Below are 16,276 nucleotides of genomic sequence, written 5' to 3'. Positions count from 1 at the left end.
TTCTGTTATCAACAGAATCCCCATTTTGACTGATTTGATCCATTTCAAAAATTCGACTAAGTCAGCTTAACAACGTAGAGTCTTTTACACTCTAGTCAACTTCGACCTCTAGACAAAATAATCTCACCAAAAGACTGTTGCACACTACCAGAAAAGTCGCCAAACACCAGCTTTCCTCACCGAACTAATGATAGATGTCCTTTTTACCTCAGATACATATAAAAAAAACTGACTTCTGCCTTTTTTGCGTGTCCAAAAGATGGCTGCCAGAAATCCCCTCGGATTATCAGACTAATTCAAAATGGCAGTCGTATCACCTAATGCAAGTACGGTGGCCTTAAAGACTCAATCTTCATCTCAGAACAAAAGGTGAGTGAGAACATCATCCTAATCCAAATACCTAAATACACTCAGAAAAATCCTTAGTCCTGTAAACTCAGGTGCGCGAGTCCCATAAATCATGCGTGAAGGATCGTTTTGAAAAAGCTTGTGCACCTGCACGCGAAGGGAATCAAATACCCTTGCGTGCGAGTCGTAAATATAGTATCGCAGTAATTTGTAATAAAATATAAATGCGAAGCAACACACCGATCAAAAGGATACTATTGACATAACTAAATTTGTGCCTGGAAATAAACCAGTTACCAAACAGCTCGCGCAAACGCGAACGGCTCATAAAAATCTTGGCACGAGCGTGGTCAACGGTCACAGCGGCAAGTGACAGAAGTTGACACGAGCCCGGGAAATTAGAAAAGGTCATCTAAAAATGAGAAATCGGGACGCACTCCTAACAAACACGCTGTGAGTGGAACCACGCCCGTGTTAAAGACGATAAAAAAAATGTAGTAATGTTTCTAGATGTAATCATCTCATATTAATGTTAAACATGTCTAAGATAATTTAAAATATTCTATAACTATCTTTCACCAGTCAATTCAATCAAATAAACAGACACATAAGAATAAGTGAACTTATCTGGACTGAGCAGCAACAAAGGAGTATGGCTGCCTCTCTCTGGATTTTATGCAGATTGGAATGTTAAACATATGTTCTAAATTTTTTACATTGTTTGGTATTGCTGCTGTGAGTTGGCAATTAAAGATACATGCATAATAGTGGCCACCGTGCCTTGCCATAATTTATTTTTTCAAGCCAACTGACTGAGTTTAGCTTATTACTGTGGCCTTTAGAAACTTGAAACACCTTTAGTGAACTTGTGCTCAGTATTAATCCACTCTTGGTAGTCGTCCAGTAACTTTGAATTCACAAATATAAGAGGCTGTGTCAAGAGCTGTGAACTCCACTGGCTCCCACTGGAATAAGAATAAAATGAAAGACTCCAACTTGCATAAAGCAAAGGGATAAACTTGTGCTGGAAAACCCTCCAGTCATTTGATGCCCTGAGATTGTCCGGACAGACCAGTTTACCACATACCATCCCCTCACCCACCAATCACCTTATCCCCTCAGAGTATGCTCAGTGAATTGTTTGGACAAATACCTCATCCCGTTAACTATCCATGCATGTAACGCTTCACATCACCAGAATAAATGTGTATGATCGGTTCCCTGTAACTATCCAATCCTGTATCTGAGCTTTTCCTATTTTTTGAGTCTCTCCATTGTTCTTGATTTATTCCCTGTATACCGGGATACGCACAAGCATGACGGCTAGTTGATGTTTTAAGACTTTGGAATACCCATTAGAGCAGTTAGTGTACTATCCCTTGCTGATTGAAACTCTCTTCGAAACAAACATGGTGTGCGATTTGAGTCCAGGGACTAACTCGACATACTTTGCTTGGGGTTGAACATAGCTGATCTCCTGATAACTACGTTTCTGAACAGATTAGCTAAAATCGTTGGTGCCTAATGGAAATATTGATCACTGTAGGATTCAGGACATTTGTCTTGCAACCACTTGAACACTAAACCATAACACTTTCTTATTTTCAATGTGCTAGCTTCCTTCCTAGTGCTCTATATTGACCAGTGTGAGGGGTTCACTTTACCATAGCCTAAATGCTGAGAAATCCTTTCCAGGGTAGATGACTGTTGCAAAAGGAGACGTGGCTGGTGAGGGTGAAAGTGCTGATTCTTGAGCCTGGGCTGCATAAACAATGGCCAGTTGAGTACTGTATTGAGGTGGATAACTCCACCCGAGATGGCAGTCAGCATGAGCCTGAAGTCCTGCTGCTAGCTGTCTCACGTCGTTCTCCCTCAAAAAAAGGCATCTGTTGCACACTGCTAGAGAAGACTGGGCACAGTTCAGTTGGGCATACAGAGCCCTGTAGCTTGCTGCTTCAGTGAATGTGGTGACCTAGTACATGAGTAAAGTAGGCTATACTGTTTGTAAATGTTATGTCATGGGGTCCGTCGCCATGGGTGACCACATCACCAAAGGAGGGACAAATGGCACCAATTCACTATAAAAAAAAGGCCGCTTGAAAGACCCAATGAAAACCAGTGGGTGTGGCCAAAAGCCACAGAGGAAATGCAGCATGCCTTGTTGAGCAGGGCATGCGTGCTGACTCTGGGCTCGACCTAAACACTTAGCCAGTTGTCAGTTTAGCTTGTTAAACCGTGTGCATAAGTAAACAGTGTTTAAATGGGTATAATCTATTCTTTTAGGTATTTAACTTCTGCGGGTGACTGCTAGATAATCCAATTCAAACTGAAGTTTTTGGTGGTTGGGCAAGAATTGTCGAGGGCTGCAGGAAATTAGCTCTATTGAGTGGATTACATTGGATGATGTAAGCTTGGAATATAGCACAAGAAAGTATTGGGTCATTTAGCACTTGATAGGAGTGAGGTTATGATCGGCGTGTGAAGACTTTGTGGTGAAGGAAATGATGGGTATTAGCAGTAGAGTGTTAGAGAATGATACCCAATGAGGAGCCGTTAAGATAGAGGTACATTATGTTGATCCTTGGGGGATTAGGTTAGGAGAAGATTGCAGTGAGCACACCAAGTGTCAACAGTTGATTAAGGCTAGGACCAATCACAGTTCATGCCAGCAAGGTCAAGAGAAGGGTATTTAGTTATCGGGATAACATAATATGTCAAATGCAGAGGCTAATGCAGTAAATGTGATATGTTATGAGGGGTTATAGAGCGCACGATTACCTTACGGTGTCCTGGCGCTAAGCACTGAAAGCCTATGCTAAAATGAGAAACTAAAACTGAGAGAAACCATGTTTTGAGATTTTTCCTAAAGGAACTAAAATCTGATGCATTTCTCAGCATGATATGAAGTTCGTTCCAGATTTGAGGCCCCGTAAACAAAACTCCTTCCTCCCCAGTTTGCTTTTTTTATGCAAGGAATTTTCACTAGCTTAGCTCCAGTAGATCTAAGCATTCTGCATGGAGTATACCAGGAAAACTTGTTTTTGAGAAACTCTGGACCTATCCCGTTCAAGGCTCTGAACACTATACACGAAGCCTTGAACCTAGCTCTTAGGTGGGTAGGAAGCCAGTGCAGTCTCTTCAAATCACCTTTAACTGACACATCTGGGAGTCCGGGTCAGAAGTCTGGCAGCGGCGTTTTCAATCACCTGTAGCCTGTTTTGATGTTGTGACTGCATGTTAACATAAAGACTGTTACAATAGTCAAGACGGGATAATATAAGTGCAGTCACCACAGTGCGGAGACACCCCTCAGAAAGATATGACCTGATAATTCTGAGTACCATGGAGCATCCTGAGGTGACCCTACTCACTTGGTCCCCCATGCTGAGTTTTTCATCGACCACCACTCCCAAGTTTTTGGCTTTCCTACAAGGTGTGGGGCAGAGACCGAGTGAGTCAGGCCACCAATCTGGTGTGGATATGGATGATAATTTATTTTGGTGAACTGAGGTGCTTGAGTTTTACTGCAAGAACGGTGTAAATTGTAAAGTTTGGAAGCTGGACAGGGTCAAGTTGGCTAGTTTTAGATGGATACTGAACTCTTAACAGTTTGTGCTAACTGTCATGTCTCTTGTTTCAAGATTCTCCATGTCAGGAAGGTGCTTAGTGGAGGATCTCCTGGCGATAGTGTCTGTGTGCACTGCTTTATTAAAGCTCATCTGAGCAAGTATGTTTGAAGTTAGTTGTCACCCACCTATTTCTAGCATTGACAGTCTTTTAGGTTGACTTTCCACATGAGCGTGTCTATGTATTGAATACATAGACTCCGTTGCTGAGGTGAATTTACAGTGAGCCATGTACTCTATTTAAGAATCTCGCTTTTGGTAGGGTTTCACAATCCAATGTTCATCTAATTACTCAGATTGAACAAGATTAAATTCTCATGGAGAAGGTGACTGGGACGTGATATTTAAAACTAGTCCTTTAAAATGGTTTTAAACTGCAATATTAATTTTGAAACTGGTTCTCGGCCGTATCGAAAAATGCTACATGAACAACCATAGGAAAGCAAGCAGGGTTGGCTTGCTCATAAGCAGTGTGCAAGGTATTCCACAATTTGGCACCATGGACTTTGAATGATACGATGCCCAATGCAGTCTTCCTGACCTTGGGTACTATATGAAGGTTTTCTCACATTGCATACTGTGGGTGTGTCTGCATATAGCAAATATAGCAGCTAGGGAATTAAAAGATGAGACGGATTTTAAAAGGTCTTGCTAACCAGTGCAGGGATCTAATTCGGCCTCCAAATGAATCTCTTTACTTGAGAACAAAGATCAAACAGGCTGCCACATTTAAATATGGTACACCCATTTAGACTGCATTGCAATAACCTGTCGTGGAATGAGCGCATTGATTAATGATTTTGATTGAAAGAAATGTAAATAACTTGGACATTCTCAACTGAAATTAATAGGGTTTTGAAGCAAACGCAACCTGTTCGTTTGACAAACTCCGTTAGAATGCTGTTCTCAGAGGGTAAGACTCAGATGCTCAGGTTAGAATGTCTATCCAATTTTGTGGTGCGAGTTAACAGAACCTCAGTGTTTGGATTCAGCTTGAGAATTCATGTTAATGCACTGACAAAGCTATGAGTGGATGTTTCGTTCGGTGGGTACTCTGACTCTCCTCCACCCCACACACATTCAGCTGGAACTGCATTTGGCCTGCACATGAAAAGGGATAGGCAATTCCAAGGATGAAGGAGGTAGAATGTAGATCCTTTGAATAACCCAAAATGCCAGGTTCAGGTAATCAATCTGTAGTGTGGCATTTTGCACCACGTGATAGCCTGAAATGGAGAGTGGAACCCTGTGGGCGAGTGTACTAAACTCCTGACGGGTAACAATCCGATTTCCACCAATGCCGGTATTAGCAGTGATGCATGACTCGAGCATCTGTACTGCTACTTTTGACAGTTTTCCCTTTAAGTGTTTCCCAAAAGTATTTAAACAGTGGGAGAGCTGGAGGACATTACCAAAGTTTCAATCTATTTTGAAAATGGTGCAGTTCAATTTGTAAACGGCAGATATGTCTGGATTTCGGTCCTTAAGACTAAGTCAATTTATTTTCAGCTGTGAATGAAGCCACCTGCACATGGAGCGGACAACTTCCCCCTCGTAACTACAAGAACCCAGTCTACTCATGCAAAGTGTTTCTTGGAGGTGTTCCCTGGGATATCACTGAAAGTAAGTGTGCAAATTGGATTTATACAGAAGCTACATGTTTGACACAAGCTTGTTTGGTCATCAGTTCAGATAACTGGTGTCATCTTGTTTTGTTGCCTAATTTGAATTGGGGAAGAAATGCCACTGTGGAATGAGTGCAACTAGGAAAGGTGTCTAAATGTTTCTGCTTGGGTTGTTGCGGCTCGTTGTTTGTAGCACTTGGACAGCTATTGTAGCATTGGACAGGTTGGGGGTGAGCCAAGTGTGATCAGATCCCCTGCCCGAATTTGATGCAAGATGACTATTGTTTGGAGCTGAATGTTTGTCTCTTCCCCCCACCCCCATTTGCACAAATGTAAAAGTAGGTGGCTGTGCAGTTTTGAGTAAAAATTCTCCCTTTCTTTCACACAGCTGGGCTGATTAACACATTCCGTGTGTTTGGCTCCCTCAGTGTAGAATGGCCCGGTAAGGATGGCAAACACCCCCGCTGCCCTCCTAAAGGTAATATGCCTAAAGGTAATAAAGACATGGTAGGATTATATTTTTCCTTATTCAGAGCACTGAGGGATCATGGGATATCACTGGTGATGGTAATTTTCTCACTGCTCTTGCCACTAATTGTTCTGCACGTTGGTGATTTATTTGTTTTTGAGGGTATTGGCGCACTATATTTTTTAATTTCAGCCTGGCATCCTAAATAAGTTGCGAATATAGTGTAGTCTATCTAAAAAGTCTTGGGCCGCATTACACAATGCTGTCAATGCACAGGTGCACTTGCTTTGCAGAACTCCAGTCACTTTGGTTTTGCAGAATTGGCTACCTATACTTAGCAGTCCCTTCTGTAATACAAATATGCTTGCGCGCACAGTGGAGATACAATCTAAGGAGTGGCTCCCTCATTTGCATGGGTTTGTGCTCCATACATACGTGGAAGCATCTCTGCGTCTTTGCCCACATCTACAATACCGAAGCAGTCAGTAGGCACACCACTGTGTGCCACAAACAACTGGTGCACTTTGTGCTCCCTGGGGGTGTCACTTAAAAAGGGGTGGGGGACTGAGGGTGCCAGAAACATCCAGACATCCCTCGTACAGGTGTAGTGACTAGTAATTGTCTGCGGAGGGATCTGCCTGCCTTTGCTGTGCAGACCAGGTGCCATCTGCCGTGACAAATTGCAGTGATTACTCAAATATGCGTTGTCAGTCAATTCTATACAGGCACAATGCAAGCGATAGTTGATGGTTTACCACCTGTTACAAACCTGAGTGCGTCTGGTACTTGAACTAGAGTTGGGCGAGCCAGAGAATTTGAGAACTGTGCTAGAGAGAAGGCTTTGCTCTAAGAGGCAAAGCATGATCCAAGATAGCAAAGTCCATTCTAAACATGCCAATAGGTCTGGCTTATAAATGAGTGTTTTCATTGGTTTAGGTACTCAGTAAGCTGTCATTAATTTTAATGTTTGCTTTTCACAATAGAGTTGGGCCTCCTTGCTTTGTCATAATGTTTCATATTAAACAGATCAAACCTATGAAATATCGTATAACTTTTGCCAGTGAGCTGAAAGCCTGTAGCCTTTAATGTTGTCTTGATACCGTAACCAACACAGGCCAAAAAGTCTAAACTGGCAACCATCATTTACAAAATTACAAATGTAGACAATTAGTTTTCAATTCAATATGCAACCCCTCTCAGTAGGGCCTAACCAGAATCATCACAATGAAAATCTCCACTGTTAGAGGGAGTTGCCAACGCTTAATCCCGTGCCTACTACAGTAATCTGGGAGATTAAATGTCAGAAAATACTGGTCTATAGCATGCAACACAATGCAATAACAGCCCATTTTAATAGGTTAGTGGCTTCATTAAATGCTTTTCACAGTAACTAAGCTAGGCCCTACTGCCTTTGTCATAACTTCTCACAAAAAGCTTATCAGACCTGTGACCTTGGATATAAGATTTTCCAGTGCACTAATCAGTTGTACTGCTCGTCACCATAGCTTACTCTGCCCTATGGCTTTGAACATAAGCTTTCCCACATGGCAACCATCGGTATGCAGTCAAATCAAAAATATATGCCAAATAACATTCCACACTCAGATAGTTGGCGATTACCCTGCTTTTCGTAATAAAGGTCGGGCCTACCGCTTTTATTGGACACTTGATGATAAACCGATCTCTATCGTGTGCTTACCACGCTCTCCCACCTTCTCCTGCTTTGAGTGCAAGCTATGCCAAAAGCCGAAGTAGAAGTACTCACTTTCGGCCCCATCAAATCCTTTACTGCAGGCACCAAGCTGGAGCCGAAGTGGTACTCAGTTGTCCTCTGCCAGCGCTTTGTTGGTCACACGGTCTACCAGCTGCGCTGTCCAAGCCAGCCTTCAACGGTGGGGCGGCGGGCCGCAGACTCTACCTTTTTGTAAATCACTCAATGCCTCCCTCTTTGCAGCCCTCCCTCTAATAAACTGGACAGGCAGTCAACGTAGTGGCTGCAGCTCATATCGTCCCCTGTGCTCTAAAATAAAATACTGTTACAAGGAATGTCCACCTTGTTTTGGTAATGCAACCCATCAGTGCATACATTAGATGAGCCCCAGTCGTTCACAGAAAACCTAAATCGATTTGTGTAGAGCATTTAATGATCGGATTATCCCGATGCAGCTTCCTCTTTGAGGGGCGGGGGTAGAGATTAGACGCAACTCAGCCGGGCTGCCCAGAGCCTGCACGCGGTCATAGCGGCTCAGTGGAGCTTGAGCTGCCCGTCCCCAAATGTGGGGGTCCCTTTGAAGCGCAGACCATCGCCCCTAACCAGAAGTGTCTGAATAAAGGTGATCTCCGCCATTGCTCGGCACAACACCTGCCCTGCTTGTTTAGAGTGTTGCTGTGGGCTCTGTATATAGATGGACGGGTAGCGCCTCGACATAGTGCAAATGGGCAAGTAGGGGGTCAATTTAGTGTTGGAGAAACGCTTGCTGTGGACTTTATTTCCCTTGCTGCACCTAGAGCGGCTTTGAGGATGGTATGAGCGCATATGATGGGTGAGGCGACATTAGAACTCGCCTTGAGTCCCAGAGACCTTAAGCGGAGCCAGGCTTCTAGCTCGAGCCTTCAGGAGCGCCTCGTTATTTCGTCTAAGCAAGCGAGGGTATACTGCCTACGCACACTCCTTTAAGAAGTTGACGAGTTTAAGATCAATCGGCAAAATACAAAGATGCTGTATAACTATTGTGCCAAACAAGACTTTTGGTACAACTTATTGTCGTTTTTTTTAAGTGGACATGAGCTGTAAACTCGGCCTGTCATAAGTTTTGTTACACAAACTGCCAATGGAGCGCAGACCTAGACTCGCACGACCTTGAGGTGGCAGCCCAACTAAGGAAAGCCCCGAAAACTGCTGTTTAGATTTGCCTTTGTGACTGCGCTGAAAAGGAGTTGCGATCAAAGACTCCCAGATGTTTCGTGAACTCTACGAATGAATTCGAACCTATTCAGATTTTTTTTTTTTTGTAATCTGGCTTTCTAGTGCGTGAAGTCACGAAATGTGATGCAGTGCTTTAGAAAACGTTGTAACAAATACAACGTTTAGATGTGGGATATACTAAAGACTTCACACTTTTATTTGTTAGATATGTCTTGGGTCTCCGCCTTTTCTGTAATTATAGATACTTCTGTTCAGTGACTATAATCCTGAGCTATGACTATTGTAATAGTGAGAATATCAGACCGAGATGGCCCTCTCCGTGCAGGATTGCCAGCAGTGATCCCCGCGGTGTCAGCCGGCGTTGCCACCAGTAATGTATAAGGCTTTATCAACTCGGAATGGCTCTCCCGGGGTAATGCATAACCGCCATAGCCAGTAGAGCCAGTAGTCTCTGACGCTACAGGATTTATTACTCAATCTTTCAATATATTTTACAATTATTCCTCCCTTCCAAAACATCAGCTTGTGAGTTCTGAATATACACACTTATCTTAAATACAGGCTTTTCAATTTTAGTATACATATATTAACCTAGCAAAAGCTTTTTTATTAGTAGCATGGGCTGCTCACAGGGGGGCTACTCGCAGGTATCTGGAAGCGCCCGTAGAGCGCGAGCCCCTGGTTGGAGAAGCCGGAGTTACGCTGCAGCTTTGGTCCTTTACTCAAGTCTCCGTGCACTGTCCCCGGTGACTCCAGCGTTGATGGCTTGGAAACGTACACTGATGCAATTCACATTCGAATTGTTTTCCGATTTTCTATTCCTAATGCCAGCTGCAGATGTCAAGTGTGACGCTGTTCTACCTTCATCGACCCGGTCCTTTTCTAAAAAAAAAAAGAATCTTATTGCGATGGAAAGGTGGAGTAGCTTGGTGTTTGGTTTCTATATGTACCATGCGCTTCATGGTTTCTTGATGCTTGCCTTAAAGGATTATGCGCCCTAAAACAGTACCTTCCGTGGTGTTTGTAGAACTTTACCCTTGAACATTTCTTTTTCTAATATTCAGGTGATTTGTGGCACATGTGTAGGCATGACTCCATCAAAGTGCAAAAAACAACGTTTCAGGCCTTCTCCCCCCCAAGAATCCATGATATAGAGACCTTTCAGCACCCACCTGACCTTGCTGTAATTTGGGACACAGCTGAGCGATGCCTCATGACGATATAACAGTTCACGTCGTCTTTCGGAACCCAGATACATCTCCAGTCACGTGACGATCTTTGGCAATATTCAGTGTTCCCCCCCTGCCTTTCGGCTAGGTTTGCACTATACAAGTACCACATGCGTAAAAGTGCATTAAATCTCATTGAACATGTTGACATTCTGATATGTTAACACCGACCTAAAGTTTGACTGTTGAATGGTAAAGTTCAGTTGGGCTGTATTCAATGGCTTCGATTTGCACCACATACAATCTTGAGGATTGCTTCAGTTAGATTCGCATACCTCGGGAGGTTTTTAAAGATTGGTTCGACTGACTGAATTAAGCCTGCTAAACTTTACCTTGAAACGTAGTCATCAGTCGTGTTTTTTCTGTTTCTTGCTCTGCTGAACATTTGAAAACACCACACCAGTACCTTTAATTCTTAATGGTGCGTGACTTGGCTGTCACTCCATATTTATTGATCAGCATACTAGTTACTCCAGGATGCCTGAATCTGTAAAACCTTTTTAAAGAATTTGATTTTCAGATTTGTGGCGTAAAAAAGAAATGCTGCAATTACATTTACTTTCGGAAAAAGGAGTTGTACAAAACTATCTGTTTACGCTAATTAAGAATGCCAAAGCAACGGACATTAAAATCATAATTTCGATCGACCTTTTTAGAATTCACCTTCAATAAAGGTATTGGACATCTTCACTTCAGTAAAATAGGCTCAAAGGAGTGACCCTTCTGCAATGCAGATTTCCATTGTACAGTCTCAAATTGGCTAACGTTACTTTATCTGGAATACCTCTGCATATTTGGGGGACCTTCCATTAAGGAGTTCAGTACTTGCACCCTTCAACTTTCATTTAGTGAACCTTCATGCTAAGGTCATATTAAGCAAAATACGTTTATTGATGTATCTGCCTTTTACGGGCAGGATGCACTGGATTAATTATCACCTGTTAAAGTGGTGGGGCCAAAGTTAATATCTATGCCTTAATATTTTGCCTTTGACGCCACTAGCTCCATTCAGTCTAGAGCGGTGCCTTTCCCCTTCCTTGTATGTGGCAAGATCATGCATTGCTATACCCTAGCGACACCGTGTTGCAAGTATATGCTCTTGTCCATTCTATAGAGCGCAATCTTGCCTGGAAACCCTCGGAACCCTCAATTGTTAGTGGCTTGTTGTTTCATATCAAAGGCTCAAATGTTTCGAATTGGGTAAAGTGCTTTCATGGGTGGGCAAGTAACCCCACTTGGCACTACTTTACAGGTGCATGCGCTACAAGCCTTAGTTCTGGTCTGATTCCACGTGTGCAAAGCGCCTGTCAATTGCAGCAAAACTCTTCCTTTTTTCTTTTTGTAAACTTTAGGGTTTAAAGACTTTTCCAATGATTCACATACTAAAGCTGCAACTGATCAGTCATAGCATCTACATGCAAGTAAAGGAAAACCACACAGCAAACTAACCTCAGTCAACTAGCTGCCTGCAATACCCTGTGCCCTCGCCACTTCCCGCCAGTTAATAAGAACGCACTTCTTAATGGGTTTGCTTCATCGTGGCCTATTTGGGACAAATTTCCATCGGAATCCGTGTCCTATTTATGCTCCTTGGAGCTGATACATATTGGTGGTCCTCAAAGTGTCTCCCTGAGTATCACAATTAAATACACCATTGTTGTGTTAAACTGACCGCTTATCATAATCGTGGGCTCCCTAATATAGACTGACAGGCTGGAATAGCACAAGTTTCATTGAGGTGTACTGTTTTTTCTTAAATGAAAATATTAACAAATGACAGGTGAAATTTGCATGATTTTTCAGGAATATCCCATTATGTTGATGGATTGGGTTATATTTAAAGTATACATTATCCTTTAACCTTTGCATATGGTGTATGGTCTCAACGCATACTCCAGCCCACTGTAGCTTGCTTGGTTCAGAATTCTTCAGGGGTTTGCAATTGGGTCAGACTTGAGTGGATGGCCCCATTTGGTTGTCTTCTGTAGAACTGGTACGCAGTATACATTGGATTTAAGATTTTGGGGCGTGTAGATTCTGTAGTCTGTAACCATTTGGAGTCTTTTTTTTAAAGCCTGCTTAATGTGACAATTGTACAAGTAATTCTTTCACCATTGTACCTTTTCTACTCCTAGCTATTACACGGCCTCCTCCATATATCTGGCCAACCTTCCTTGCTGTATGTAGCTCTGTTGGCCAGATGAGGGCACAAATGATAGTGACTTAATTGAAGAGTTGAACCAGGTGGTTTGGTGTGGCTGTTCCTCTGGCGGTTTCCTAGTGCTGTGCAGCAGCAGTCTAAGCTAGTCTTTATAAAGTGTCCCAATGAGCGAGAACAAATGACCACTTTGTGTCTGTTCTACTTTGAAGTTCTTTTTGGGGTATCTGGGTGGCAATAGATTTCATGAACTGATTATTTTGCTAAAGTCGTACAGTCTACTATTTCCTTCAGCATAAATATATTGTTGTACCCTTTCCGTTTTCCTGAAGTTAAAATCCGCAGTCGCTTTAGTGGCAAGCATGTTATAGAAAAGATTGCCTAGCTGCCAGCAGATATCCCCCACTTGGAATAAGTGAGATGCTTCCTAGTTCTCTCCTTGCAAGAGCATGCGAACTGTAGGGTTTACTGTATCAAGTAGCTGCTTCCTTAGTAATTATGAACGAAGCTTTAGGAAGGACCTTGGTGGCACTGTTTTGTACTTGATGTACACTTTTAACCTGATTGCTAAATGCTTTTTCAAACTTGTAAAAATGCCGTTTGAAGTAGCCTAAATCTTCAGTGGTTGGTAGTTAAAAGGCTATTGATATACATTTCTTACGCCCTTTATCAAGAAACGAGACATGCCAGGTCACGAGTGAGTGCCAAGTCTTTGCATGCGCTGAAAAGTTGTTGCACTTTTTTCTCTAATCGCTACTTAACAAATCAATGAACTCAATTTTATGGTCTTTATTTGAGATCTTCCTCGTAGAACAAGTGTTCTGCAGAGTTCAGTGATTTACCAAGCTCTTAAATCTTATCTTGGATTAATTTGTGCTTCTTTTACTGCACAGGCTATGTGTATTTGGTGTTTGAATCGGAGAAGTCTGTGCGAGCACTTCTGCAAGCCTGCACTCAAGACCTTCTTAGCCAGGATGGCCTAAGTGAGCACTATTTCAAGATGTCAAGTCGCCGGATGCGTTGTAAAGAGGTAAACTGGCTTTGTCTTAATTCTTTACACAACCTTTACGATAATGGATTGGTTGCAGAATAAGTATTCCTAGGGCATGTTAACAGTTTTCTATATTGATCCCTTTTAACCTGTTTCTAAACTGCAGAGTTTGACTAATTTGTATACTTGCTAGCTAACGTTGCCAATTTTCCTTGAGTGTTCATTAGTTTTACACTTCATGTTTGGGTTTTTAAGCCATTTTATTCCTTGCATAGATCTGAGGTCGGGCAACACCTTTGGACAGACAACCAGTTATGTAAAGTTATTATAGTTTAAAGTGTTAGCTGAATTATTCTCTGAGCATAGTCCATTACCCATGGAACTATGAGCTTTCTAGATTTCACTATCTTCTCTAGATATTTACCACTATGCATCTTATTTTCTGTTTACAGGTGCAGGTGATCCCCTGGGTCCTGGCAGATAGTAATTTTGTACGAAGCCCATCTCAGCGACTAGATCCTAGCAAGACTGTGTTTGTGGGTGCACTGCATGGCATGTTGAATGCAGAGGCACTAGCTGCTATCATGAACGATCTGTTTGGAGGAGTGGTATATGCTGGTATCGATACCGACAAGCACAAGTATCCAATTGGTAAGTTCTAAATTCGACAAAGTGGTAGAAAAATCTGATCACAGCTTTTTTTCCTTACTGGGGCTCCTTTATGAACAGTGATACATATTTGAACAATTCTGTTGCACGGTTTAGTTCCAGTTTGATATCGAAACTGGACGTGGCAATTTAATAGCCCACCAGCGTGTGTACCTATTGATGTGGTGACCTTCAATACAGCATTCTTTGTTCTAGTGAATTTGGCAGTTTGCAGACCATTCAAGTGGTTGTGTTTTAGGTTTGCTGTTATTCCTAGGATGGTATATCCATAATGTGAAATTATCCTTCGGGAGGGAGAGTAACAGGGCTCCTCCTTTCACTTTAGTTTGAACACGTATGATTGGCTAAAGATTATGTATACTAATGGAGGGGCACCTGTGATACTCTCCATCGTATGAGTCCAAATAGCTAGTGTCTAGTTGCAACCTTTGTACCATGTCAGGCCCTGTTAACTTACATGGCATGTGATGCATTTTCCCTCCGGTTTACAGCCAGTAGCTTGGTAAATGTCCAGAATGTTCTCGAGTTATTGTATTTATATAATTTTCGTGGTGTCTAGTAGTTAATGGTTACGGATTTCCTACTGGCTAAAAACAAATGTTTTAGTACATCTTTAGTTTTTGATGGTGCTTAACAGATGACACCGTGTTTCTGGATTCTGGAACCTTGAGATGCCAGGAATTAGCTAGGATTTTACCAGAGGTCAGCCAGTGCCACACCCTAACTTAATTTCCTAGGAGAACATGTAATAACCTATAGATGAAACCCGGTTGCACTTTCAGCAGTTACGTCTCAAAGAATGCCAGGCTGGCAGCCAGTCCTGCCTGCTTTACATGTAACTGAAATATACTACTGTACAGTGTGGTCAAGTGAACCTCTGCCTACTAAGCACTTCCTTGAAATGCTTCATAGCACACATGAAACTGGTTGTTTTGGGTATATAAGCTCTCCTGAATGTGGCACGAGCCGGTTTAACAGACATTCATCACAAAGAGCATGGTCCATATCGCTCCTCCCCCCCCCCCCCCCCCCCCCCCCCCCCCCCCAGGTCTGTTGTAGATCATGAAATTATACTATGGTTAAAATATTTAGCAGCTTTTCAATAATTGATTTAGACCTGGATGTTGGAATGTATGCCAGAAAGTGGATAAGCTGGACGCTTTCTTGGCTTATTGGGGCACCTGTTCACAGTTGCTCGTTAGTCCACGTTAGAGGCTTTCCTAAAAGGGAAACGGATTTTCTCGTATGCATTTACCTCCTAAAGGTTGTCCTAGCGTGTGAATGCATGGTGCCTTATTTAATCAAGGCACACCTTTTCACTTCACATTAAGATATTTAGTTGAAAGTGTTTGCTATTTCTTAAATGTGGCTAAATTTGTAGAATTCTGTAGACTTTTGCTTTGCTATCTCAGCTGGAGGCACTACAGTGCAAGTGGGCAGAGTATAGAGGTAATTTTAATCTTCGTCTAAACGTTGTTTGTGTTCCAGTCACAGCTTGATCATCTCTGACACGTTGTTCAGCTGTTTCTTTTATCTAAGACTGGGATTTGGCATAGCCGCAAGTTAATACCAGAGGCTTCTGGTATTCGTTGGCTATATAGACTTCGCAACAGTACTGAAACTGATGTGTGTGTATATAGTTTAAATCATAAGCTCGCTGAAATTTGCACTCTTACAATTTTACCCCCAAGGTTCAGGTAGAGTCACCTTCAACAACCAGCGCAGTTACCTAAAGGCTGTCAGTGCTGCATTTGTGGAAATCAAAACTGCGAAGTTTACAAAGAAAGTAAGTATGAATTTCCTCTGTATCAAGGGCTAACACTATTGCAAATGCTCATATTACCAAGTCATTTATGTTTAGGAAAAGGTTTTATTAACGATTGGTTCAAGTTGGTCATGGTCGTGTGGCATTCTTCAGCATTTTCACAATTTAATTCAGAACTGTCTGAGAATGTCTATTCACTGTCCTGCAGTCTGCATCAGGCTCTTTGAAGGGCATCTGGTACAAGGCAAAAACTCTTAACCAGGCCAGAAGTTTTAGGGTTGAAAAAATTGTAATCTTGAAGGTGGTGGATAGCTCGTGTCCTTATATAACTTTTGTAAGACTGGAAAAATAAAATCCAGATGTGGTTTAAGTGTTGTGTACATAAACAAGGGCAATAAAGAAACACAAACTCTAGGTGCAGATTGAGATGTAGATGTGAGGTTGAAATAGTAATATTTGAAAGTGTAAGG

The 16,276-nt window shown here is 42.3% G+C and overlaps 1 protein-coding gene across 5 annotated transcripts in view; it reads left to right on the top strand.

The window, feature by feature from the left end:
• The window catches only part of CPEB1 (cytoplasmic polyadenylation element binding protein 1), a 493,259-nt gene that overhangs the window by 429,419 nt on the left and 47,564 nt on the right, over positions 1-16,276 (top strand). For 3 of the 5 annotated variants that reach the window (XM_085644001.1, XM_085644004.1, XM_085644000.1), the window contains 5 exons: positions 5,484-5,597; positions 5,988-6,092; positions 13,275-13,411; positions 13,825-14,023; positions 15,733-15,827. In XM_085644001.1, coding sequence (XP_085500127.1) covers positions 5,484-5,597; positions 5,988-6,092; positions 13,275-13,411; positions 13,825-14,023; positions 15,733-15,827 — 650 coding nt within the window. The remainder of the gene's footprint in view (positions 1-5,483; positions 5,598-5,987; positions 6,093-13,274; positions 13,412-13,824; positions 14,024-15,732; positions 15,828-16,276) is intronic. The other 2 variants (XM_085644003.1, XM_085644002.1) reach the window with 1 other exon arrangement.

Source organism: Triturus cristatus, chromosome 3_1 (assembly GCF_964204655.1).
Source record: "Triturus cristatus chromosome 3_1, aTriCri1.1, whole genome shotgun sequence".
Classification (NCBI taxonomy): Eukaryota; Metazoa; Chordata; class Amphibia; order Caudata; family Salamandridae; genus Triturus; species Triturus cristatus.
This window is presented reverse-complemented; position numbering and strand designations above follow the sequence as displayed.